The sequence below is a fragment of the Macaca nemestrina genome, chromosome 1 (assembly GCF_043159975.1).
Source record: "Macaca nemestrina isolate mMacNem1 chromosome 1, mMacNem.hap1, whole genome shotgun sequence".
In the NCBI taxonomy this organism is placed as follows: domain Eukaryota; kingdom Metazoa; phylum Chordata; class Mammalia; order Primates; family Cercopithecidae; genus Macaca; species Macaca nemestrina.
The window spans coordinates 4,346,241-4,371,672 of record NC_092125.1 but is presented as its reverse complement, the minus strand read 5'-3'; the positions used below and the strand labels follow the sequence as shown (position 1 = coordinate 4,371,672).

Below are 25,432 nucleotides of genomic sequence, written 5' to 3'. Positions count from 1 at the left end.
ACAGAGCAAGACTCTGTCTCAAAAAATAAAAATAAATAAAATTAATTAAGGGGCCAAGCATAGTGGCTCATGCCTGTAATCCCAGCACTTTGGGAGGCCAAGGCAGGTGGATCATTTGAGGTCAGGAGTTCTAGACCACCCTGGCCAACATGGTGAAATCCTGTCTCTACTAAAAATATAAAAATTAGCCAGGCATGGTGGTGGGCGCCTGTAATACCAGTAACCCGGGAGGCTGAGACAAAAGAATTGCCTGAACCTGGGAGATGGAGGTTGCAGTGAGCTGAGATCATGCCACTGCACTCTAGCCTGGGCGACAGAGCGAGACTCCGTCTCAAAAAACAAACAAACAGGCCAGGTGTGGTGGCTAACGTCTGTAATCCCAACACTTTGGGAGGTCGAGGCAGGTGGATCACGAGGTCAAGAGATCGAGACCATCCTGGCCAACATGGTGAAACCCCGTCTCTACTAATAATACAGAAATTAGCTGGGTGTGGTGGTGGGCGCCTGTAGTCCCAGCTACTCGGGAGGCTGAGGCAGGAGAATAGCTTGAACTCATGAGGCAGAGGTTGCAGTGAGCCAAGATCATGCCACTGAACTCCAGCCTGGCAACAGAGTGAGACTCCATCTCAAAACAAACAAACAAACAAAAAATACAAATAAATTTGCACAGAAGTTCAATGACTCCCTAACTATATGCTGTTATTTCTTAATTTTTTTCTCCTTTTGTCTTTCCTTTTTTCAAATTTAATTAGTTGATATTGCTTCCCATGAAACAGTTCTCAGTGTTAGGACTTAACACCTTGTGCCTTTGAAAATTCGCCTTCAAATACAAACACAATTTTCCCATTCTATAATCCACAAAGAATTGCTGTAAAGAAAATGTCCACTTAGGGCAGGGCGCGGTGGCTCACACCGGTAATCCCAGCACTTTGGGAGGCGGAGGTGGGCAAATCACCTGAGGTCAGAAATTCAAGACAAGCCTGGTCAACATGGTGAAACCCCGTCTCTACTAAATATACAAAAATTAGCGAGGCGTGGCGGTGGGCACCTGTAATCCCAGCTACTTGGGAAGCTGAGGCAGGAGAATCGCTTGAACCCAGGAAACGAAAGTTGCAGTGAACCAAGATGGCGCCATTGCACTCCAGCCTGGGCGACAGCAGCGAAACTTCCTCTCAAAAAAAGAAAAAGAAAAAGAAAAAAATCCACTTAAAATCCTCTTTTTCAATTCACTTTCAATTTAAAATTAGACATGAGTTTTGGCCAAAAAAAAAAAGTCCCTAAATGAATAAAAGCATTCTTGATAATTTCAACAAACTTTTTGAAAACCACATATTTTAAAGGAAAACTCCATTTTGAAATAATAACATTAAAAATGTTAACCCAGCCAGGCACGGTGGTTCACATCTGTAATCCTAGCACTTTGGGAGGCCACGGCAAGTGGATTACGAGGTCAGGAGTTCAAGACCAGCCTGACCAACATGGAGAAACCTCGTCTCTACTAAAAATACAAAAATTAGCTGGGCATGGTGGCGGGCACCTGTAATCCCAGCTACTTGGGAGGCTGAGGCAGAATTGCTTGAGGTTACAGTGAGCCAGGATTATGCCATTGCACTCCAGCCTGGGCGACAGAGCAAGACTCTGTCTCATAAAAAAGAAATAGGACCTTACATTGTATTAGCACTGGGGTTTATACCACTGTTTGAGACGGCAGGTAGTGAGGGCCATGGAGGCGCTGGGAGCTGGGTGACCTCTTGCCAGCACCTTGAACCCACAGTTGCACCTCACCTTTCTCCAGCTCTGTCACCTTGAGCCTCACTGGGCCTCAGTTTCCTCCTCTGTAAAAGGAGGTATTAGTGTCTCTCCCTCACAGTGTGACGTTGAGTCAGAGATGTTAAGAGATTTGCTTCCAGGTTATGCAATCATGCAATTAGTATGGATATCAGACTGTGTTTTGTCTGTTTGTTTGTTTTCATTTGAGAAAGAGTCTGGCTTTATCACCCAGGCTGGAGTGCAGTGGTGCTGTCTCGGCTCATTGCAACCTCCACTTCCCAGGCTCAAGTGATTCTCCCACCTCAGGCTTCTGAATAGCTGGGATTACAGGCATGCATCAGCACACCCAGACAAAATGTGCATGTTTTTATATGCACATATAAACCAAATGTAAATGTATATATTGGTTTAGGTAGTAAAAAATAATTTTAAAATTTGCAATAGGAGTTATGTCAAAGTCCTTAAATATTAATATATTAAAAAGTTAGTAAGTATTCTGGGCTGCGTGAGGTGTCTCTGCCTGTAATCCCAGCACGTTGGAGGCCAAGGCGGGCAGATCACCTGAGGTCAGGAGTTTGAGACCAGCCTGGCCAACATAGTGAAACTCCATCTCTACTAAAAATACAAAAATTAGCTGGGTGTGGTGGTGCACACCTGTAGTCCCAGCTACTCGGGAGGCTGAGGTGGGAGGATTGCTTGAGCCCAGGAGGTGGAGGTTGCAGTGAGCTGAGATCACATCACTGCACTCCAGCATGGGCAACAGAGCCAGACTCTGTCTCAAAGAAAAAAAAAAAAAGGTGGCCGGGCGCGGTGGCTCAAGCCTGTAATCCCAGCACTTTGGGAGGCCGAGACGGAGACGGGTGGATCACGAGGTCAGGAGATCGAGACCATCCTGGCTAACATGGTGAAACCCCGTCTCTACTAAAAAAATACAAAAAACTAGCCGGGCGAGGTGGCGGGCGCCTGTAGTCCCAGCTACACGGGAGGCTGAAGCAGGAGAATGGCCTAAACCCGGGAGGCGGAGCTTGCAGTGAGCTGAGATCTGGCCACTGCACTCCAGCCTGGGCAACAGAGTCAGACTCTGTCTCAAAAAAAAAAAAAAAGAAAAGAAAAAAAAAGGTAATGAGTATCATTTTATCAGTGTTTAATAAATGTATTAGGAGTATGAGTAATTTCTATGCACTTAGAGATAACAATCTCAAATTCATATGGATATATTTCAGAAAAGATTGACTCTAACGACCCTCATACAGCCATGGAACGTACCACTTTTTTTTTTTTGACAACAGAAATTTAAAAAAATAGTAATCACGCCACTGCACTCCAGCCTGGGTGACAGAGCGAGACTCCGTCTCAAAAAAAAAAAAAAAAAAAAGAAATTTTAAAAAATAGTAATAATGAGGAGCTGGGAACTGGGGAGATGATGATGATGATGACAATGATAATGATGAGGGAGCAGAGGCTTGCCCAGCTTGGGTCTCCAGAGACACAGCAACACGAATGAGCCCAGAACTCTGCATATTCTACTTCTTATCTTCATTTTCAGAGATGGATTATAACGTCAGTTCTGCAGATATGAAACCTAAGGCCAGCCCAGATATAGCTTTAATATGCATTAAAGAAAATAATGGCTCAAAAATAAGGTGTGATGCTTTGATTCTATGATCAGCAATGTAGATGGAACTGACATGTATATACAAAGCATTAGTGACTATCTTTAATAACACTGTATCAATGTTTTTTTCATTTGTTTTGTTTGTTTTTGAGATGGAGTCTTGCTCTGTTGCCCAGGCTGGAATGCAGTGGCATGATCTTGGCTTATCACAGCCTCCACCTCTCAAGTTAAAGCAATTCTGCCTCAGGCTCCCAAGTAGCTGGGATTACAGGTGCCCGTCACCACGCCTGGCTAAATTTTGTATTTTTAGTGGAAACAGGGTTTTACCATGTTGGCCAGGCTGGTCTTGAACTCCTGACCTCAAGTGATCCACCTGCCTCAGTCTTCCAAAGTGCTGGGATTACAGGCGTGAGCCACCGTGCCCGGCCTCCATGTTTTTCTCATACTTAAAAAAAAAAATTCATCTCCAGTGGTTCTAAGAAGCAACCTAATCCCCACTGAAAGAAACAAGAGTTCCTTGAAGAAATGGCGAGGGAACGTTCAAGGAAAGGCTTTGGGTATCAAAAAGAATAACCATAATTAATGGAAACCCATTAAATAAATATTTCTTTTATTTTTATTTTTTGTTGAGACGGAGTCTCGCTCTGTCTCCCAGGCTGGAGTGCAGTGGCCGGATCTCGGCTCACTGCAAGCTCCGCCTCCCGGGTTCATGCCATTCTCCTGCCTCAGCCTCCTGAGTAGCTGGGACTACAGGCGCCTGTCACCATGCCCGGCTAGTTTTTTGTATTTTTAGCAGAGACGGGGTTTCACCGTGTTAGCCAGGATGGTCTCGATCTCCTGACCTCGTGATCCACCCGCCTTGGCCTCCCAAAGTGCTGGGATTACAGGCGTGAGCCACCACGCCCGGCCAAATAAATATTTCATATAAAGATATATGTACATGAAAAGGGAGGTGGGAGTGCTTCATAGACGAAGGCTAGCTAATACATGGATTGACAGAATAAGGTTGCCATTTGCTAACTCCAGTGTAATCGCTGATCCCGGCAAGGATCTTCAAAAAATGCTAAAACCATTAGGTGAACAGAGTTTTGAGAACAGGATATTTTCATGGATTTTTAATGGCAAGGGAGAAGTGTATCTTTACAATGGTGAGGTCTGGCAGTCTCTATCTTAACCCAGTGATCAAAGCTAGCGCCGCTCACGGTAGCACAGTCTGACACATGTGCCTTCCAGTGTGATGCAGTTTGAAATCCACATCATCTAGAAGTATTTTTGCCCAAAATGTTTAACCCAAATTGAATCAGGCTTCTAGACCAGCACATGTCAATACAAATATACGTGAGCCACTTATGTCATTCAAAATGTTCTGGTAACTGCATTTGGAACGTAAAAACAAAACAAAAAAGCCTGGGGTGAAATTAATTTAAAAACATACTTTAGCTAAGCCAGTATATCCAAAATATTAGTATTTCAACATGTAATCCATATTTTTAAATTAATATTTTATATTCTTTTTGGTACTGAGTCATGTATTTTCAGCATGTATTTTTACACTTTAAGCACATTTCGATTCAGATGCTAAATCTTCATTGGAAATACTTTATCTGTATTTATATTTCATAAAATTTGCAATTGAAAAAGTAGCTCCAAATTATTCCACACATACTTACATTTTTCCTATCACTGAAAAGAGTATCAGCTTTTCAGTTTAAATTCAGACTAACTAAGATGAAATGAAATTTAAATTCAGTTCCTCAGCTTTATTCACCACATTGCAAGGGCTCCAGAGCCACATGAGGCTTGTGGCTATGATATTGGATTAGGCAGCCCTAGACTGAACTTCTAGGTTAGAGGAAAGAAAGGGAGAGTAGATGGACAAGTTAAATGACACCAAGAGACAATCCAGAATGTGGGACATTATACAAAACAATTGTGTTAGACTTTCTAAAAATTCAATGTCATAAAAAAAAAAAAAGATGGGAGATTGTCCTGGACTAAGGAAACCATATAGCAACCACAGGCAGCAGTAGATCCATGTTTGAAAACAACAAAAGCTTGGACAATTGGGGAAATTTCTTTGACCAGCTGGGGAACTCTGAATATGTACTACATTCTAGATGGTATTCCGGAATTATTGCTAGTTTTCTTAGCTGTGATAACAGTATTATGGTTATGTAGGAGATTGCTTTATATCTAGGAGGGATAATCATTCTGGTGGAGAATGATTGTAGAAATGCAATTTTAACCAGGTATTGAAGTTGCAAGGAGCAAAAATATTTTGGGGCATACAAAATCTTAAAATATTTACTTTCTCTGCAGGAAATTACTGAAGGATACTCTTCTCCAAAATGAAGGAGTAAGCCAAGAAAGAGAAAGATGTGGAATGAAGGAGCAGGTGGTTCAGCTTGTGGTTACAAGAACCTCCAGGACAACAAGTGGGAATCAGTCTTAGAAAGCAGCCGTCATTGACTGGAGCAGGAAAACAAAAACTCCAGGGGAGGCCGGGCGCGGTGGCTCACGCCTGTAATCCCAGCACTTTGGGAGGCCGGGGAGGGTGGATCACCTAAGGTCAGGAGTTCAAGAGCAGTCTGGGCAACATAGTGAGACCCTGTCTCTACTAAAAATACAAAAATTAGCCAAGCATGGTGGCACACACCTGCAATCCCAGCTACTCGGAAGGCTGAGGCAGGAGAATCTCTTGAGCCCGGGAGGTGGAGGTTGCAGTGGCCTGAGATCGTGCCATTGCACTCCAGCCTGGGTGACACAGCGAGGCTCTGTCTCAGGAAAAAAAAAAAAAAAAAAAAAAAAAAAAAAAAAAAAAAAAAAACTCCAGGGGAGATGTTTCCAAGCAAAAAATACTGATAAGTGGATCACGTGATACATTTGGCCATGTTGTGGAGAGTTTTATAACTCTGTAGGAGAATTTCCAGGGAAAGATGGATAGGTACGTTCAGTGGTGTATTGGTAAACCACCTCTCTGAAAAATAACAACAAAAGGCCCAAAAAACAAGAGGCCCTGATTTGCAGCATTGTTTGACTTCCATGGCATAAATAGTTCCACCGTAGCTGATTTCAAACTACCAACGTTTGCACACAGAGTTGGCAAGGGATGCCCACAATCGGCTCTCAAGGGCCAGTAAGAGCTGGCTTCAACAAAATTCAGCAAATAAACAAAACAGTTATTAACTCCAGGAATAATAAAAAGTTTTACAAGAAATGAAATCATAGTACTGTGCATGGCTCAGCTATGAGCAACATTTACACCATCATGACAATGCACACACTGAATGCTGGTTTAACTTACTTTTAATTTATTTTATTTTATTTTATTTATTTATTTATTTAGAGAGGGAGTCTTGCCCTTGTCGCCCAGGCTGGAGTGCAGTGGCACGATCTTGGCTCACTGCAACCTCTGCCTCCCGGGTTCAAGCGATTCTCCTGCCTCAACCTCCTGAGTAGCTGGAACTACAGGTGCCCGCCACCATGCCCGGCTAATTTTTGTATTTTTAGTATAGACGGGGTTTCGTCATGTTGGCCAGGCCAGTCTCAAACTCCTGACCTCGTGATCTGCCCGCCTTGGCCTCCCAAAGTGCTGGGATTACAGGTGTCAGCCACCGTGACTGGCTGTATTAACTTTTTTTTTTTTTTTTTTTTTTTTTTTGAGATGGAGTCTCGCTCTGTTGCCCAGGCTGGAGTGCAGTGGCTGGATCTCAGCTCACTGCAAGCTTCGCCTCCCGGGTTTACGCCATTCTCCTGCCTCAGCCTCCCGAGTAGCTGGGACTACAGGCGCCCGCCACCTCGCCCGGCTAGTTTTTTGTATTTTTTAGTAGAGACGGGGTTTCACCGTGCTAGCCAGGATGGTCTCGATCTCCTGACCTCGATCCGCCCGTCTCGGCCTCCCAAAGTGCTGGGATTACAGGCTTGAGCCACCGCGCCCGGCCTGTATTAACTTTTTAAAAACGTGATGTAACCACACTGAGAGGATGAGGGCAGAGAAGGGGGCAGAAAATGGAGCCAAATATTCATTATCAATAGATAATGCCTCAAATGAAAAACATCAAGAAATAGCAGAATGAACACTTTATTTAGAAATATGAAGGTAAACTGGCAGAAGGAAGAGCCAAAAGAGACCAAAGTTGTTACCTGCAGGGTGCAGGACTCCAGCCTAGAGAGAAGCACGCAGACAGAAAACAGCTGGCTTTTTTTTTTTTTTTTGAGACGGAGTCTCGTTCTGTCACCCAGGCTGAAGTGAGTGCAGTGGTGCAATCTCGGCTCACTGCAACCTCCACCTCCCAGGTTCAAGTGATTCTCCTGCCTCAGCCTCCTGAGTAGCTGGTACTACAGGTGCCTGCCACCACTTCTGGCTAATTTTCATATTTTTAGTAAAAACAGGGTTTCACCATGTTGGCAAAGCTGGTCTTGCACTCCTGGCCTCAAGTGATCCACCCTCCTTGGCCTCCCAAAGTGCTGGGGTTACAGGCGTGAGCCACTGCGCCCGGCCAGCTGGTTTTCTTTATAAGCCCTGCAGTACTATTAGACTTACACACATGCACACGCTCTTGCGAGTACTCACATACACAAATACTACTTAGGGCCGGGCGCGGTGGCTCAAGCCTGTAATCCCAGCACTTTGGGAGGCCGAGGCGGGTGGATCACGAAGTCAGGAGATCGAGACCATCCTGGCTAACATGGTGAAACCCCGTCTCTACTAAAAATACAAAAAACTAGCCGGGCGTGGTGGCGGCGCCTGTAGTCCCAGCTACTCGGAGGCTGAGGCAGGAGAATGGCGTGAACCCGGGAGGCGGAGCTTGCAGTGAGCCGAGATCGGGCCACTGCACTCCAGCCTGGGTGACACAGCGAGACTCCGTCTCAAAAAAAAAAAAAAAAAAAAAAAAAAAAAACAGGCCGGGCGCGGTGGCTCAAGCCTGTAATCCCAGCACTTTGGGAGGCCGAGGCGGGTGGATCACGAGGTCAGGAGATCGAGACTATCCTGGCTAACATGGTGAAACCCCGTCTCTACTAAAAATACAAAACACTAGCCGGGCGTGGTGGCGGCGCCTGTGGTCTCAGCTACTTGGGAGGCTGAGGCGGGAGAATGGCGTGAACCCGGGAGGCGGAGCTTGCAGTGAGCCGAGATCACGCCACTGCACTCCAGCCTGGGAGACACAGCGAGACTCCGTCTCGGGAAAAAAAAAAAAAAAAAACAAAAAACAAAAACAAAAACAAAAAAAAACAAATACTACTTAGGCAGACTTCTGGTTACAGAAGACTGAACACAAACTTTTATCACAATTTCCTCCAAAACCTATTGAAATGACAAAATGAATATAAAAGGGCCTGGCACGGTGGCTGACACTTGTAACCCCAGCACTTTGGGAGGGCGAGGCATGTGGATCACTTGAGCTCAGCAGTTCGAGACTAGCCTGGGCAACATGGCAAAATCCTTCTCTAGGCTAGGCATGGTGGCACGTGCCTGTAGTCCCAGCTACTCAGGAGGCTGAGGTGGGAGGATCACCTGATCCCGGGAGGCAAAGGTTGCAGCGAGCCGAGATTGCACCACTGCACTCCATCCTGGGCAACAGAGCAAGATCTGTCCCAAAAAGAAAAAGGATATATATATAAAAATGTATATATGTATTATATGTAAATGTATATATGTATATAATTATTTATTATGTATATAAATTTATATATGTAAATAAGCTGATAACTGCTAGGAAGCCAGGGGAATGCAGCAGCAGCAAACCAAGACAGTTAAAATTTTCTGAGTACAAGACACTTGGAATCACATTGATTTCTAATCCCAACATATTAAAAACAACTCCCCACAAGCCAAAGAGAGAACCTCAAAAAGTTAAGTTTTGCCAGCAGAGCCCCCATTCCAAACCCCTAAAGCGACATCCCTATTTCCCTTCAGCCCATCCTGTAGCCTGCAGATAATCACACCTCTGGGATGCGATTCCTGACACGGCACTTCCTCCCACAGGAGGAAATGAGAGTGGAAATTCCAGGTGGTGTCCCAGGGGACTTACAGCCACCGAAGGGAAGGCACCCCTTTAAGAAAAGAGCTTTTACTGGGCGCGGTGGCTCATGCCTGTAATCCCAGCACTTTGGGAGGCTGGGGCGGGTGGATCACCTGAGGTCAGGAGTTCCACACCAGCCTAACATGGTGAAACCCCGCGTCTACTAAAAATACAAAAATTAGCCAGGCGTGGTGGCACATGCCTGTAATCCCAGCTACTTGGGAGGCTGAGGCAGGAGAATCCCTTGAACCTGGGAGGCAGAGGTTGCAGTGAGCCAAGATCATGAGCCGAGATTGCGCCACTGCACTCCAACCTAGGCAACAAGGGCAAAACTCCATCTTAAAATAAGTAAGAGAAGAGTTTTTCTGGTTCTGCTCCCCCACTAAGCTAAAAGATCACCTCACTACAGGCTTCTAGAATCATAACTTTTTTTTTTTTTAAACGGAGTCTCGCTCTGTCGCCCAGGCTGGAGTGCAGTGGCATGATCTCTGCTCACTGCAACCTCCACCTCCCAGGTTCAAGCGATTCTCCTGCCTCAGCCTCCCGAGCAGCTGGGATTACAAGTGCACCACCATGCCTGGCTACTTTTTGTATTTTTAGTAGAGACAGGGTTTTGCCATGTTGGCCAGGCTGGTCTTGAACTCCTGACCTCAGGTGATCCGCCCACCTTGGCCTCCCAAAGTGCTGGGATTACTGGCGTGAGCCACCGCGCCTGGCCTGGAATCATAACTTGTATTGACCGCCAGACACACAGGGAGTCAGTCTCACAAGAGAACATGATAAAAACACAAAGCACAATAGCAGGCGTGTTTTTAGCAGACTGGAGAGGCCACTGCCGCGATTTCTAGCAGGGAACCCTGAAGAGCCACTCATTTTGTTCATGCCAGACCTATCCTGAATACCGTCCCTTTCCAGACCTGGTTCTTCAGCTTTCCCTTCAATGTGGTAAGTTTCTCCACATCTTCGCAATAGACGGAAGACCTTTTTTTCTTGTTTGTAGAGTCAGAGTCTGTTGCTTGCAATGAAAAGCCTTACAATACAAAGATGGCTGAATGATAATAAGCTTGATTGGATGCTATTGTATTTTACATAATTATATATAACGATAACATATAACATATTACGATTAATAAGCTTGGTTTAAAGCTATTATAGAGAAAGCTCATTCTTTCCAAATCCCCATGTAACATGAACAAAATGATATCTCTTTTTGTTGTTGTTGATACAGAGTCTCACTCTGTTGCCCAGGCTGGAGTGCAGTGGTGTGATCTTGGCTCACTGCAACCTCCACCTCACCGGTTCAAGCAATTCTCCTGCCTCAGACTCCCAAGTAGCTGGGACTACAGACACGCACCACCACGCCTGGCTAATTTTTTTGTATTTTTAGTAGAGACGGGGTTTCACCAAGTTGGCCAGGCTGGTTTCGAACTCATGACCTCAAGTGATCCACCTGCCTTGGCCTCCCAAAGTGCTGGAATTACAGACATGAGCCACATACCAGGCCAGAAGTGATATCTCTCAGGTAAGACCACACCCCCCCCCCACCATGCAATCAATAAACCCCCAAAAGGAGAAACAAACAGGCCACAGTATAAGACAAAATAAAACAAAAACTAGAAATGAACAACAAAAGCATATCCAACCATACTCACATGTGAAATAAAAGCTGAAATTACACAAAATTTAGGAAAGATTAATGGGAACATTACCTCTATGATAATCTGATATAACGAATGATAAAATGATTCTCAGAGGGAATTTTATAGTCATAACGACATTCATTAGAAACCAAAAAAGACGGAGAATAAGTGAATGAAGAAGTCAATTCAAAAAGCTAAAAAAAGACAATAGAATATATCAGGTAAATTTTTAAAATGTAAAATAGAAAGCGAAATTAAAAAACAGACAGTAAAACCAAAAGTTGGTCTTTTTAGAAGAAAAAAATATTCAAAATTATGAATGAGAAAGGGAGTATAGGATGATTATTTTCAAAATCATGAAAGTATGTTTTCATTATGAGTCAAGAATGCCTACTTAAGCAAGACACAAGATTCAGCACCATAAAAGGAAACATGGACAGATTTGATCCTGCAAGAAAAAAAGAGTTAAAATGTTTGAGAAATAAAAGACCCATAAACAAAAACAACAAAGAAGTGACCATGCAGAAAAGATTCGTTACATATATCAGGACTAAAAACTATACTTGTAAAGAGCTGCTTTAACAGGGAAATCACATACACAACCAATTTTCTTTCTTTCTTTCTTTTGAGACAGAGTCTCATTCTGTCACCCAAGCTGGAGTGTAATGGCACCATCTCAGCTCACCGCAACCTCCACCTCCCGGGTTCAAGCAATTCTCCTGTCTCACCCTCCCGAGTAGCTGGGGCTGCAGGCGCACACTACCACACCTGGTTGATTTTTGTATTTTTAGTAGAGACAGGGTTTCGCCATGTTGGCCAGGCTGGTCTCAAACTCCTAACCTCATGTGATCTTCCCACCTTGGCCTCCCAAAGTGCTGTCCCCAAATTTTTAAACACACAAAAGCTATAGAAAGTTAATTCTCAGAGAAAGAATGGTCGATAAACATTTGGAAGAATGCTCAACCACAGTAACAACCAGGAAAAGTTTAAAGCAATAAGATACCATTTTCCCCCATCAGATTCAGCTGAGAGGCAGGGTCGTGCTCTGTCGCCCAAGCTGGAGTGCAGTGGCACAGTCATAGCTCATTGCGTCCTCAAGCTCCTGGACTCAAGCAATGCTTCCTCCTGCCTCAGCTACCCCCAAAACCCCCCAAAAGCTGGGATTACAGGCACATGCCACTGAGCCCAGCTAATTTTTTGTTTTTGTTTTTTTTTTTTTGACAGAGATTGGTGTTGGGAGGAGTCTCGCTTTGTTGCCTAGGCTGGTCTCGAACTCCTGACCTGAAGAGATCCTCTTGCCTTGGCCTCTCAAATTGCAAGGGGATTATAGGCCTGAGCCATCACGCCCACCCTCCCCCAAATTAAAAAATGTGAACATATGCAGTGTTGAAAAGGTGAGGAAACAGGTAACTCTCCCATACAGTTGATGGGGAACGTAGATTGATAGTATTTTTGGAGGACAAATTAGCAGTATGTATTACATTTTAAATCGTGTGTACTCCTTTAAATCAGTTATTGCATTTCCAGATATTTGCCCTACAGAAATACTTGAACATGTGCACATATATGCATGCATATGGATGCTGACTGAAGCATTTTTGGGGGATTAGTAAAAAATGGAAACTTTCAGAAATGTCAATCAGAAAGAAAATAAAGGATTACTAAGCAGTCATTAAAATGAATGGGTAAGTCTGTAGTACGTACATAAAACAAATTCCCAGATACATAGCAAAAAGTAAGTCACTGAACGCAAATGATGTGGTACCGTGTCATTTCAGCATGTATCACATACAGATATATGTATACATAGGCATGGAGGCAAGTGTGACATAAAGCCTTTCATTATTTACCCAATATATTCCAGTGTTGTTTTAATGAAGACAAAACAGGTATTCATGTGATAATTTTTTTTTCTTTTTTGTTTTGAGACGAAGTTTCGCTCTTGTTGCCTAGGCTGGAGTGCAGTAGTGCGATCTTGGCTCACCACAACCTCTGACTCCCGGGTTCAAGCGATTCTCCTGCCGCAGCCTCCCAAGTAGCTGGGATTACAGGCGTGTGCCACCACTTCCGGCTAATTTTTGTATTTTTAGTAGAGACAAGGTTTCGCCATGTTGGCCAGGCTGCTCTAGAACTCCTGACCTCAGCTGATCACCCGCCTCGGCCTCCCAAAATGCTAGGATTACAGGCACGAGCCACCGCACCTGGCCTCATGTGATAATATTTAATTATGAAAAAACCGGGTGCCGGCCGGGCGCGGTGGCTCAGGCCTGTAATCCCAGCACTTTGGGAGGCCGAGACGGGCGGATCACGAGGTCAGGAGATCGAGACCATTCTGGCTAACACGGTGAAACCCCGTCTCTACTAAAAAAATACAAAAAACTAGCCGGGCGCGGTGGCGGCGCCTGTAGTCCCAGCTACTCGGGAGGCTGAGGCAGGAGAATGGCGTGAACCCGGGAGGCGGAGCTTGCAGTGAGCCTAGATCGCGCCACTCACTCCAGCCTGGGCGACAGAGCAAGACTCCGCCTCAAAAAAAAAAAAAAAAAAAAAGGAAAAAGAAAAAGAAAAAGCCGGGTGCCAAAGCTCATGTCTGTAATCCCAGCACTTTGGGAGGGTGAGGCAGGAGGATCACTTCAGTCCAGAAGTTTGAGACCAGCCTGGGCAACATAGTGAGACACCACCCCCCACCTCCCATCTCTACAAATAATTTTTTTAAGAAGGAAAAAGAAGAGTTTAGAAAGAGAGACATCAAACTGTTATATTTACCTTAAAAAGGAGAGAAAGAACTGAGAGAGATTTTTACTTTCCATTCTATAACTGTTAATTAAAAATGGAAGTATTATGCAATTTTGTGAAAATAGAAATTTTAAAATAGCCCAGGCACAGTGGCTCATGCCTGTAATCCCAGCACTTTGGAAGCCCGAAGCAGGCGTATCACCTGAAGTCAGGAGTTTGAGGCCAGCCTGGCCAACATAGTGAAACCCTTTCTCTACCAAAAATACAAAAATTAGCCGGGTGTGGTGGCGGGCGCCTGTAATCTCAGCTACTTAGGAGACTGAGGCAGGAGAATCACTTGAACCCGGGAGGCAGAGGTTGCAGTGAGCTGAGATTGCACCACTGCACTCCAGCCTGGGCGACAAAGTGAGACTCTGTCTCAAAATAAATAAATAAATAAATAATAAAAAATTAAAAAAAATTAAATCGTCCATGTGAAAATACTTTTCAAAGGCAAATAAAACGGACCCCAACAATGTCTACTCTAGCAAATTTTCAAAGTCACAATAAAAATAAAATAGGATGACTCAGTGGTGTTTTACTTGGTACTTCTGCAGTTTTCCTTTTACAACATAATCAACAACCACTTCGAAAGAATTCCCCGCTCCTTCACGGAATATTACTACCTTCAACACTGTTTTTCAGATCTGGAGTTCAAAGCATAGTTAGCATTCGAATTTCAGCGGAGAACCCAGAATTGGCAGGATATCACCAGCAGGGTGACTCTCTTCTTTTTCCCTAGCAAACAGTAGAACAGGACGTAGTTTCTCCCCGCGCCCAGACGGACCTTCGATCTTTCTCCCAGGCTGGACTGCAGTGGCGCGATCTCGGCTCACTGCAACCTCCGCCTTCCGTTTTCAAGCCATTCTACTGCCTCAAGCTCCCGAGTTGCTGGGGTTACTGGCGCCCCCCACCACGCCAGGCTAATTTTTGTATTTTTAGCAGAGACGAGGTTTCACCATGTTGATCAGGCTGATCCCGAACTCCTGACCTCGTGATCCTCCCGCCTCGGCCTTCCAAAGTGCTGGGATTACAGGCGTGAGCCTCCGCGTTCCGGCACAGCATGTAGTTTCTAACTACAATTTCAGAAACAAAAACAAAAAACAACCCCACCCCCCCCCCACACACACACAAAAACCTCACTTTAAAAAAATTAACTGTGACACATACACCTCCTACACCGTGTATTTTACTGGGATCTAGAAAGGTATTAAATGGGCATGCAAGTAAGGTCGTTACGGAATAAGAATACGCCCAATGAACAGTGCTTATGAATTCGACATCGTTAACAGTGAGCGCTTGCTGTCTGCCAGCGAGCAGCAGAGTTCGAAGCAGCATGACTTTGCACAATGACATACTCTACAAGTCCAGTCTCCCAAGAGTGCCCTTTGAAATACATATAACCTGAACGTGAAATGTAAAAGTACATAAAGGAGGCATAAAGTTAAAGGGGAAAAATTATAAATACTAGAAAAAATTGCTTTGTATTATTTGGATGGCTGAAAAATGGGCTCGACCCTGCACGCACGCGTTCTCGATTTGAGCTCGCCAATATGCAGTATTTTGTTTCACGTTATGGCGCAGTCGTAGGGAAGAGTGAAACGTGGAACACGACTTCACATCAAAAATGCACGTTGCAGAGGCATTTTTCCTCGGGGACGCAGGAAGACTTCGCCCCACGCGCGCCCTCCCCGCGGACACCAACGTCCTGACGCAAGTTCATTAGCGAGCCGCTCCCTCCATTTTGTCCCCAGTCTCCTTTAGGCGAACTGCGCCGTGCTATTTTAAAGCCACTTAGTAATGAAACTATAAAAGGGAGGAAGTGGGGTGGGCGTGGGAGCCCCGTTTGCGCGAGGCAGGCGCTGGGGACTAAATGGCTGCTGGTGCGGAGTGGGGCTGCCCCGGCACCAAAGGCTCGTCCCGTGGCCGGAAGGACAAAGGACACTTAGGGGACGAGGGCCGCCGAGCCAGCGCGGAGCGCCTTCCGGGTCGGTGGGCTGGGGCGGGCTGTGGGCTGCGCCGACCCCCGCAGCGGGGCCCACCCCGCGGGACAAAGCAGCGGCGCCGCGCCCGCTCCCTCCAACGCGGCCCCGCCCCTCGGCGCGCGCCCGGGGCTCGTGCACGTGAGCACGCGCGCCAGAGAAGACGGTTAGAAATGGCGGTTGGGGCGGAGGAGGGGGCTGGGGCGGGAAGCGGAGCTCTCTGGCTCGGTTCCGCCCCCGCCCCGCCAGGAATCCGGGAGCCGGTTTGTTTTCCGAACCCTTCTTCTTCCGTGCTCCCGACCCTGCAGGCTGTGTGCCGGGCTGGGAAGAAAATGTGGCCCGTTCGATGGAACAAAGGACATGACAGCCCAGGCACCAGCTCGTCCCGGTGCGGCCACTGCGGAGTATTAGGAACGTTCCCTAAAATGGCGGCCGGCGCATGGGGACGGGGCGGGAGGCGGCGGCGCAAGGGGGCGGGACGGGGAGGGGCGCGGCTGGCCAGGCTTCTGCTCCGGCGACCCCGGCGGTGAGGGCGGGTGGAGTCGCGGAGTCGTCTTCATGGCCGCCGCGCCGGAGCCCGGTGAGCCCAAGGAGAGGAAGGTAACCCGGGGGTCGGCGGGGCGCGCGCCGCGGGTGGGCGGTAAGGACGGTCTCCGCGGAGCTCCAAGGCCCGGAGCACGTGCCACTGGCTTCTCTGCCACCCATGGGCTTGAAACTTAACTGTTCCTAGTCCTTATCCCCAGCCCCCAACATTTTAATCTAAGTTGCCGGGACAAAATTGACCAAAACTAGGGGGAGGAGGGGACCAGTAGTACTAATGACTTACTACAGGTCATTATGAAATAAACTAACAATACTGAATCTTTTGGCGAGAAAATTTTGCTGCTAAGGGCACTGCACTGTAATTTGCTAGTAAAGGCTAATAGTAGAGATTAAAGCTCCCTTGAGGACAGGTGCCTTGTCTTTAACACGTTGTATGCATCACTTTTAACACAGGAGTAAGTAATTGATGAGGGATGACTTGATTGTACTACGATGAGATGAAGGGTTTTCTTTTCCATCACCAGTAGCCTCCCTAGCTGGTGTCCCTGTACTGTCTCCTGAATCCACCTTCCACTGTTATCCGCTGGCCCTTCCAGTCTGTAAACTGGACAGTTTTCAGCCCTCTGCCTAACATCAGGTCGTAGCAGCCCATCCCAACTCTTTAAGGATAAAACCCAAATTCTTGGTATAGTAAAGCTAAACCAAGCGCTCTCCCTGGAAGGGCTCCTGTGTTTCACCAAAGCCGACTTGGGTACTTTCCCCGTCTTCCCAGGCATCCTGTACGTCGTTACACTTATCATATTGGAGGGCAATAAATGATCTTGCGTGGGCTCCTTATTAAGAGCAGGGAACCCAATTTCTATTCTCAGGGCAGAACAGGTATTCAGAAAAGGATAATGGAAGAGGAAAAAAGTTTTAATATAAACTATGGAGATCGTAACATTGGCTAATCATGAGCAAGTATTTATAGAAGACCCACTGTGTGCTAAACGACTCCTAATATATACTTTTAAGATATTCTCTCAGCTTGGAAATTGTGCTCACTTCTTGCTCTTGCTTGCTTCTCTGGTGGGCTTCCATCTAAATTTGGCCAAGACATCAGATCATACGGTTAATATTAACACATATTGTATAAATTGTTTTCATACTTAATAGCCAACAGGTTTTGTCAGTTTACGTACTACTGGTGCCTTATCTATTTTTACTCTCCCATACACTGCCCATTTGGAATAAGCTTAGTGGTTTGTTTTTTTTTTTTTAAAAAGATCCTTGCATACACACAGTAAATCCTAGATTCAGTTTTGTGATAAACACTGGAATCCTGAATGGGACTTTTGGTAGGAGACAACTGCTTTTTATAAAGGTCATAAAGGTGGTTTAATCCATGGAAATTAAAAAAAAAAGGATCAACATTGACCTATTTAATTGGCCTATCAGTAAGTAGCAAAACAATATTGTAGTTGTTGAAATGAAGATAGTTATAAGCCTCAAACTGAGCATGGTCAGAGGTGGGAGGCCAAAAAACAAAAAATCGCTCATGAAACAGTAGTACCTATCAGAGCCCATCAAAAAGCTAATTAATAGAAGCTATGACGAATTAACAGCCCAAGGTACTGTCAGAAAAGAAGCCTGTGGTATTTTTTTAAAAAGAATTTGTCAGTGATCATTACAGCACAACCCAGGGAGAAGGATTATTTTAAGAATTAGCAAACCTAAAGTAAAAATGGGAGTTACCAAGCTGGCATACCTTGACAGAACTAGCCCCTAAAATCTGTCCTCTGCCACATTCTTGTCCTTCAGGAAACTTTAAAATGTGAAATTTGGTACATGTAAATTCACATTCAGGTAAATTCTTAATTCACCCATTCAAAATATATTTACAGAGTGCCTACTGAGTATTAGGCACTACACTAGGTACTAGACTGATGGAGACAGGAAAAATCCCTTTAAGGAGCTGACATTCTACTCGGGGAATCAATAAGCAAGACTTCTGGCGAGCCAGTGATGCAGAGATCAGGAGAAAGGCGGCATGTGTTCGGTAACAACCGTCTCAGCTTGTTAGAGGAATGGCAAGGCCACGGTGCCTGGACTAGTGGCCAAGAGTGGGATATGAAAGAGCACGGGATCATGCAGGGCCTTTGGAGCAATGGTAAGGATTCTGAGCATAATCGAAGGCTACAGAGGATTTATTATAGTCATCTGGTACACATTTTTGTGAGTAGAATCAAGATCTGAAAAGGTACTGTTGATAGATGGTAATTTGATAGGACAGGTTGAGCTTCCCACTTCAAAAAAAAACCCAAACATTTTCTTTTAGTGTCTTATCAGTTTCAGATTTAGGATGCTCAACCTGTATTAGCAATGAAGTTGGTGGGCAGTGGTTTGGCTCAGGATGTATTTAGAATGTAGATCCTTCCAGACTTGTTAATACATTGAATGTGGATTTGATGAAGGAATCAAGGATGACTCTTAGGTTTTGGGTCTGAAAATTGGTTGAGTAGTGAGTGTGCCATTAAGAGGCCGGTTTGGAGGTGAAAATGTATTTTGCAAATACTAGGTTCAAGGTGCTTTTTATACATAAAAGTGTCATTCAGCAGATGAATGAGGCTGAAGCTTGGGAGAAATTAGGGTTTGATTGAGAAATCTGGAGTCATGATATAATGGCATTTAATTGAAAGCCTTGAGAGACCTAGGAAGAGACTGGATTTCAAAGGAGGTAAGAGTGGCACTTCAACATCAGGAGGGAACAGCAGCAACAAAGATGTCAATGAAATGGAAAACCAGGAGACGTATTTGAAGCCAAGTAAAAGTAAAAAAGTTTCAAAAACAAATGATAATTTGTGCCACATATGCTGAGATGCAGACTTAGATAGACTGCAGTGGATGTCTTTTGGAGGTCTTGACTGGTGTCAAGTTCAGTGGATAGATGCCTCACTCAAGTGAGTTAAAGGGAGAATGGGAGGTTTTAAGTAGAAAAGCACACTTAAACTCAGAAAGTTTTGCCCCAAAAGGATGGTAATTTAGGAGGCTGATGAGGGGAGAGGGGTGTACAGAGGATTTTTGGTTTTTTTTGAGATGAAGTCTTGCTGTGTTGCCCAGGCTGGAGTGCAGTGGTGCCATCTTGGCTCACTGCAACCTCCGTCCCCCGGGCTCACGCGATTCTGCCTCAGCCTCCCGAATAGCTGGGATTACAGGCATGTGCCACCATGCCTGGCTAATTTTTTGTACTTTAGTAGAGACAGGGTTTTGCCATGTTGGCCAGGCTGGTCTCAAACTTCCGGCCTCAGGTGATCTACCCACTTTGGTCTCCCAAAGTGCTGGGATTACAAGCGTGAGTCACTGTGCCTGGTCAAGAGGGTTGATAGTAAATTATTGCAAGTAAAAAAACTAACAAATGAAAGGGGTAGCTACAGAGGCCAAGCCCGAGTACGCGAGAGGGAAATCAAGTGCCCAAGTGGGAAGACTAGTGTTAGACAGTCTTCCTTTGCAATTCATCCTTTGCAACCAGAGGAAAGACAAATACGGGCACTGAAGCAGATTTAGTGGTGGAACATCAACTGGCTCTAATTTGATCAGATCTGTTTCTATACTTTATTGACATTCTGGCTTGGAAATCTCTTGAGCTTTCCTTAGATCCATCAGGGTGAGCTGGTAAAGCTGCTTTTCTAAATTTAAGCTTTAAAAATGTCTAACATTTCCTTAATTTATTTTTAAGGGTTCTTATTTGTTAGTGGCAAAGAGTTAAATCTTAAGTTTGCAGGCTACTTAAGGAATGGAAATGTTTAAGGCATGTATATTATGAACAGAATATTTCCATATATAAATACAATACTTCAAAGGGAGTTATGCCCGGGATCCTTTATTCATCTGCACTTCTGAGCATTTTACAGTTCAGTGTACTTGACTGTAAAGGTATACAGGCTCAAGTCGTTGCATATTCTTCCCATTTTGATAGAAATTGTAGGCATTTATGTACTGAATCGTATTACTTCTTAGACATGTGACAACTGGAAAGGTGCCCACGGAACCCTTCAGCCTTGGTTATTTCTTAATGATGTGGTTTGGCACAATGGAAATGTCATAGGCTTTGGGGTGAAACTGACTTCTACCTCCACTCCTGCCAACTCTTATTATTAGCCTCTTAAGTCCCCGAGACTGTTTCAGAGGTAATCTCACAGAGAGGCTGGAGAATTACAAAACATGTAGAGAGCCTGGCACTATTACCCACCCACCCCCACAACCAGCAGCTCTTAATTATGAGATCAGCCACTATTATTTTAGATCAGAGAGTTTTGTTGGGGATTGGGTTTGTTTCAGAAGGCACTATTTTAAATAGGATGTGTAGCTTCTATTTAGATATTTGCCTTTAAAGCCAGCTGAGCTATTTTCCTATTGTTTGCAAATTTACTTTTGTTAAAAATTAAAATGTTTCCCCAGTCTGATAGTCAATCAGAAAAAACCACCTGGAGTTTTCTAAATAGATTCCAATGAATCTAAATCAGAATCTGAGAGTGGGACTAGAAAATACTTATTGCTGCCCTGTGGTAGAAGCTGGTCTCGCACTCGCATCTTTGCACCTAAGACTAGAGATAAAACTGGTACTAACCCTCTGGCCCCAGCATCCCATCCTTGGGGAAATAGGCTAGTTAAGGGGTAGTCCTGGACTGGAGTGGTAAGTCCAGCATTCCCCATTTGCATAACACTACCCGCATGATCATATATCACCTGAGCTTTCATGCTGATAGGAGAAAAGTCTTTTTGCTAAATGAAATCCCCCAACCTCTTGGTAATGTGAAGAACTGTACTGCAAAGCTTTGAAACAATCCTGTGTTAGGCATGCAGTTGGGAGCAGGGGGCCAGACAGGGAGAGGGAAAAAATGGAATAGAATGATTCAAGAGTAAATAATTTTTGCTTTATTATGAACCAAATCACATTTTGTCTCTTTCAACAGATGCTTGAGCCAAAGAAGCAAACATAGGTAGAAATACAATTGAGAATATATATCTTCATGTTTCAACCTTTAATCTGACTTGCCTTTTACTGTCCTTTCCCCATTTCTTCTAACGTCTTTTGCCTTACAATATATTACCTTCTAGGTATCACCTCATCCTATAGAATCCTCTTCTAGTTTTAATGTCCTGCCCCAAATACTAACCCATTGAAGATAACTATGAAACCTTTAAATGGACAGTGGTTCCTTTTAAAAGCAGCCTTACTGAAAATCTGATACATACTGAATCAAGTTTTAGAAAACAATTACAATGACTTTTCTAAACTTTTGTGTTGACAGAAATGCCAGTTCAGCAATGTGACTGTTCTTTCAAATGTCTGTCTTGCCGCCCTAGAGTGACAGACATCCCAGTTAAACATATTGGGAAAAAGAAATACATAAATCCAATGAAGACTGTAGAAAAAGAAGTCATTTTAGCACTTGAAGAAACTTCAGTCATCTAACCCAATCCGTTCATGTTATAGATTGAGACCATGGAGATAAAAGTAGCCTATAGAATACAAAAGTTAGCGGCAGATCTGAGAGAAAAATCCCGCTCTTTGGATCCGCGGGTTTTTCACCACACCTAGCTATCGTTACCATGTATTATGAACAAAGAATCAAATATAATCAAGTGCAGCCTCACTTCACAGGCAAGAAAAGAGACTAGAGTTTAATATATTGTCCATGTTTATCTTAACATGAAACATTTACTCTTACAACCACAGTTGATGTTAACCTAGTTAATAAAATATGAAAGGTTTTTAAATGGCACTACATAAGCAAACATGACTCAAATTACTTCTTCCGTTTCTGCTTCCCAAATTATTGGAGTTATTGAAGCAAACTATGCTGCTTTCAATTTCAGTGATAGGCATTAAAAGTTACCCTATTGCTTAAGGGTGTTCTGGTCCAATTTTTAAGGCTTTCAGATTTAAAGATTCAGACTGCACACCAAAGCTGGACAAAGACAATACAAGCTGATTTAGGTTTTCACATGGCACATATTCTAGTTTAAACCCTTAACTACAACAAAATAAATGGTGTTGTCATTTTTGCCAAACCACCCCAAAATGAAATACTTTCTTACTCAATCTAGGTTTTTTTTTTTCATTCTAGGCCTTTAAGCTCCTAGGATTTTTAGATGTTGAAAATATTCCCTGTGCCCGGGATTCAATATTGTATGGTTCATTAGGATCTGTTGTGGCTGGCTTTGGACATTTTTTGTTCACTAGTGAGTATCTGTGTTTATTTTATTTCTCTATGTACTAAAAAATGCATTTCTCTATGTGATGATTTTTTTTCTAGATGGAGTAATGTATATAACAGGCAATTATAACAGGCATTTATATTCTAATTGACTGTTATGCTTATTTTTGACAGGTAGAATTAAAAGATCATGTGATGTTGGAGTAGGAGGGTTTATCTTGGTGACTTTGGGATGCTGGTATGTTTGCTAAGTATTCATGATAGGTTATCTAATTCAAAAAGCACGTTTTCAGAGCAATCTCCCATTGTGAGATACCCTCAATGAAGAATCTTGACTTTTAAGGACATTCTCATGGAAATCTGTCTTAAAATGCTTGAACGCATAAATGCGTATTAGATATTCCATTAAAAAGAAAGCTGTGGTTTTTACACTTCACTTAGGAAAGCCTCAACCATTTCCCTTACCCTAATACTTATTTCATCCCTGCTTATTCATATCTGAAAATGCTACTTTAAGAATGTGTTTATAACCACTGATCAGTGAAAATATGGATGAGCCTCAAATATTTGCCAGACCTAAGAGTACGATATGTACATACTATATGGTTCCATTTATACATGAATTTCTGCAGTGAACTATTTAAGGTGACAGAAATAATTATATGTAGACATAGCATTATTATCCTGTTAATGAGAGCAAATACTAGTTTCTTATAATAATGCTATCAGAAGACTGAAAACTAATGGATTTTATCATTTACAAACTTATGTAGACATCCTTTTCTTTCCTAATAAAAAAGAATGTGTTGATAGTATTCTGACACCAATACTGCCCAAAAATAGCACTATAAATTAGAACATTCATATTTTTCAGTCTCAGGGTAGTCATCTGTAAGTATTTAAGTTCTGTGTGATTTATAGAGAATTTCATAAATTAATTTCTCTAGGACTTAATATTAACAATTTATTCATATTCTTTTCTTCCAAGGTTTCATTGTAGGTATAATTATGCAAAGCAAAGAATCCGGGAAAGAATTGCCAGAGAAGAAATTAAAAATAAGATATTATATGAAGGTACCCACCTCGATCCTGAAAGAAAACACAACAGCAACAGCAGCAATTGAACAATCTTGAGCACAGAAAAGTCAATGTGAACGAAGTTAATTAAGATCAACCACACAAAACATTTCATGTGCAATAAGCTCTCAATCAAATAAATAAAGTTTAAGTTGTAGTCATTTTTTTCCCCCCACTTGTATGGAATGAAAACTTGCCAGTTTATTCTGGCCCCATGTCTACTGCCAGGATAGCATTCTTACATGTTACATATAGTGGACTTGTCATACTTAAAATGTGAAAGAATTATAAAACCTAGTGTTTAATGTACTTGGAAAGAGTTTCCTTGTAGTAGTAAGTATAGAGTTTAATGATAAGTAAACTTCCCTTAACAAAAACCTCAACCTTATTAGTATCCCATTAAAAAGCAGCAACTACTTACTGACTTCTTAAAAGATTTAAAATGAAGGGATTTTATCACTTTGCAAATTATTTTTTAAATGCATTCATCATTTGACAGTATTCTCTCATTTCTTAAAATGTGAGTCATCTTCCAAAAGAGTTGTTTTTAACTGCCCTAAACATTTTTGGGAAAGTATGCAGGGTTTAAATTTTTAAGTATAATTAGTTTTGAATTTAAATATGCACATGGAACTTGTTTGGCAGACTGATGCAATAGAAAAATAATTGCAGTATTACTATTAATGTAAACAATCCATTTGAAAGTCAATCAGCTGCTCCCATTAAAATATTATTTAAAATAGAAGAATACCCACAGCATCTAACTAAATCCTCAGGATTTACTCTCTGGAGAAATTCTCCCTTTCTAGGAAAATGAAGTTATTCCTGGTTTTAATCTGTACAATTACTTTAAGAAAATCTATTAAATATAACAAAACACAAGCTAGATGCTTAAGAAATGCTTAAAGAAATACTGGGGGGAAGACACCAGCAGTCAACAAGATTGTGGCCATTTCTGGTCCTATTATTTTGATGTACCATGGAAGGCACAGAAATAGCAAAGAAAATATTATTTTGATCTACATCTTTTTCTAAAGAAAAATGGAGCTTGCTCCAGTTCAATTCACAAGAACATTTTCCCTCCCATGCCCACCTTTTCTTGTGGCTGTCGCTAGGAAGGTTATGATGCAGAGGCTGTGTGGTTTACCAAATGCCTTAACTTAGCAGTGAATGACACTGTCAAACACATGTTGAGGGAAAATTTTTACTGATTCACAAAAAGGAAGACAGTTTGCCCACTCTTAGTGGCACAAATCAAAGCTGCATGCAGTTTACATTATCCAAATTAGTTATAACCAAATAATTGTTAAAAAATTCTGCCGGGCGCGGTGGCTCACACCTGTAATCCCAGCACTTCGGGAGGCCAAGGCAGGCAGATCACCTGAGGTCAGGAGTTCAAGACCAGCCTGGCCAACATGGTGAAACCCTGTCTCGTCTAAAAATACAAAAATTAGCCAGGCATGGTGGTGCATGCCTGTGGTCCCAGGTACTCAGGAGGCTGAGGCAGGAGAATCACTTGAACCCGAGGTGGGGCGGGCGGAGGTTGCTGTGAGCCGAGATTGCGCCACTGCACTCTAGCCTAGGTGATAGAGACTCTCTCGAATTTAAAAAAAAAAAAAAAATCCATAGGATATTCAACCATGTTTTCAGAGGCAGCACTGCATGAATGTGGGAAAATATCGATGATCACTAATCAATAATCTGATAACTGTGGACAGGCCACTTAGTTATCCCTTGGTATCCACAGGCCCAAGTCCCTTGAAATAAAATGCCCTCATATTTGCATATAATCTACATACATTTTCCCATA

At 43.3% G+C, this 25,432-nt stretch overlaps 1 protein-coding gene and 1 long non-coding RNA gene across 5 annotated transcripts in view; one reads left to right on the top strand and one right to left on the bottom strand.

The window, feature by feature from the left end:
- Nucleotides 1-14,927, bottom strand: part of LOC139357217 (uncharacterized) — a 62,980-nt gene extending 48,053 nt beyond the window's left edge. The window contains exon 1 of one of the 2 annotated variants that reach the window (XR_011610062.1): nucleotides 14,447-14,927. This is a non-coding gene — a long non-coding RNA (uncharacterized lncRNA). The remainder of the gene's footprint in view (nucleotides 1-14,446) is intronic. The other variant, XR_011610057.1, reaches the window with a different exon arrangement.
- A 1,047-nt stretch (nucleotides 14,928-15,974) lies between these two features.
- Nucleotides 15,975-23,783, top strand: LOC105474693 (cytochrome c oxidase assembly factor COX20). Of its 3 annotated transcripts, none has more exons than XM_024790626.2 (4): nucleotides 15,975-16,065; nucleotides 22,456-22,570; nucleotides 22,720-22,783; nucleotides 23,534-23,783. In XM_024790626.2, exons 1-4 carry the CDS (start codon nucleotides 15,976-15,978, stop codon nucleotides 23,667-23,669), a joined length of 405 nt encoding a protein of 134 aa, XP_024646394.1. In that variant the 5' UTR covers nucleotide 15,975; the 3' UTR covers nucleotides 23,670-23,783. The 3 variants fall into 3 exon arrangements, with proteins under 3 accessions (XP_024646394.1, XP_011727812.1, XP_070929478.1); XM_011729510.2 differs by lacking the exon at nucleotides 15,975-16,065 and adding an exon at nucleotides 16,088-16,402; XM_071073377.1 differs by lacking the exon at nucleotides 15,975-16,065 and adding an exon at nucleotides 16,223-16,382.
- The last annotated feature ends 1,649 nt before the right edge of the window (nucleotides 23,784-25,432 follow it).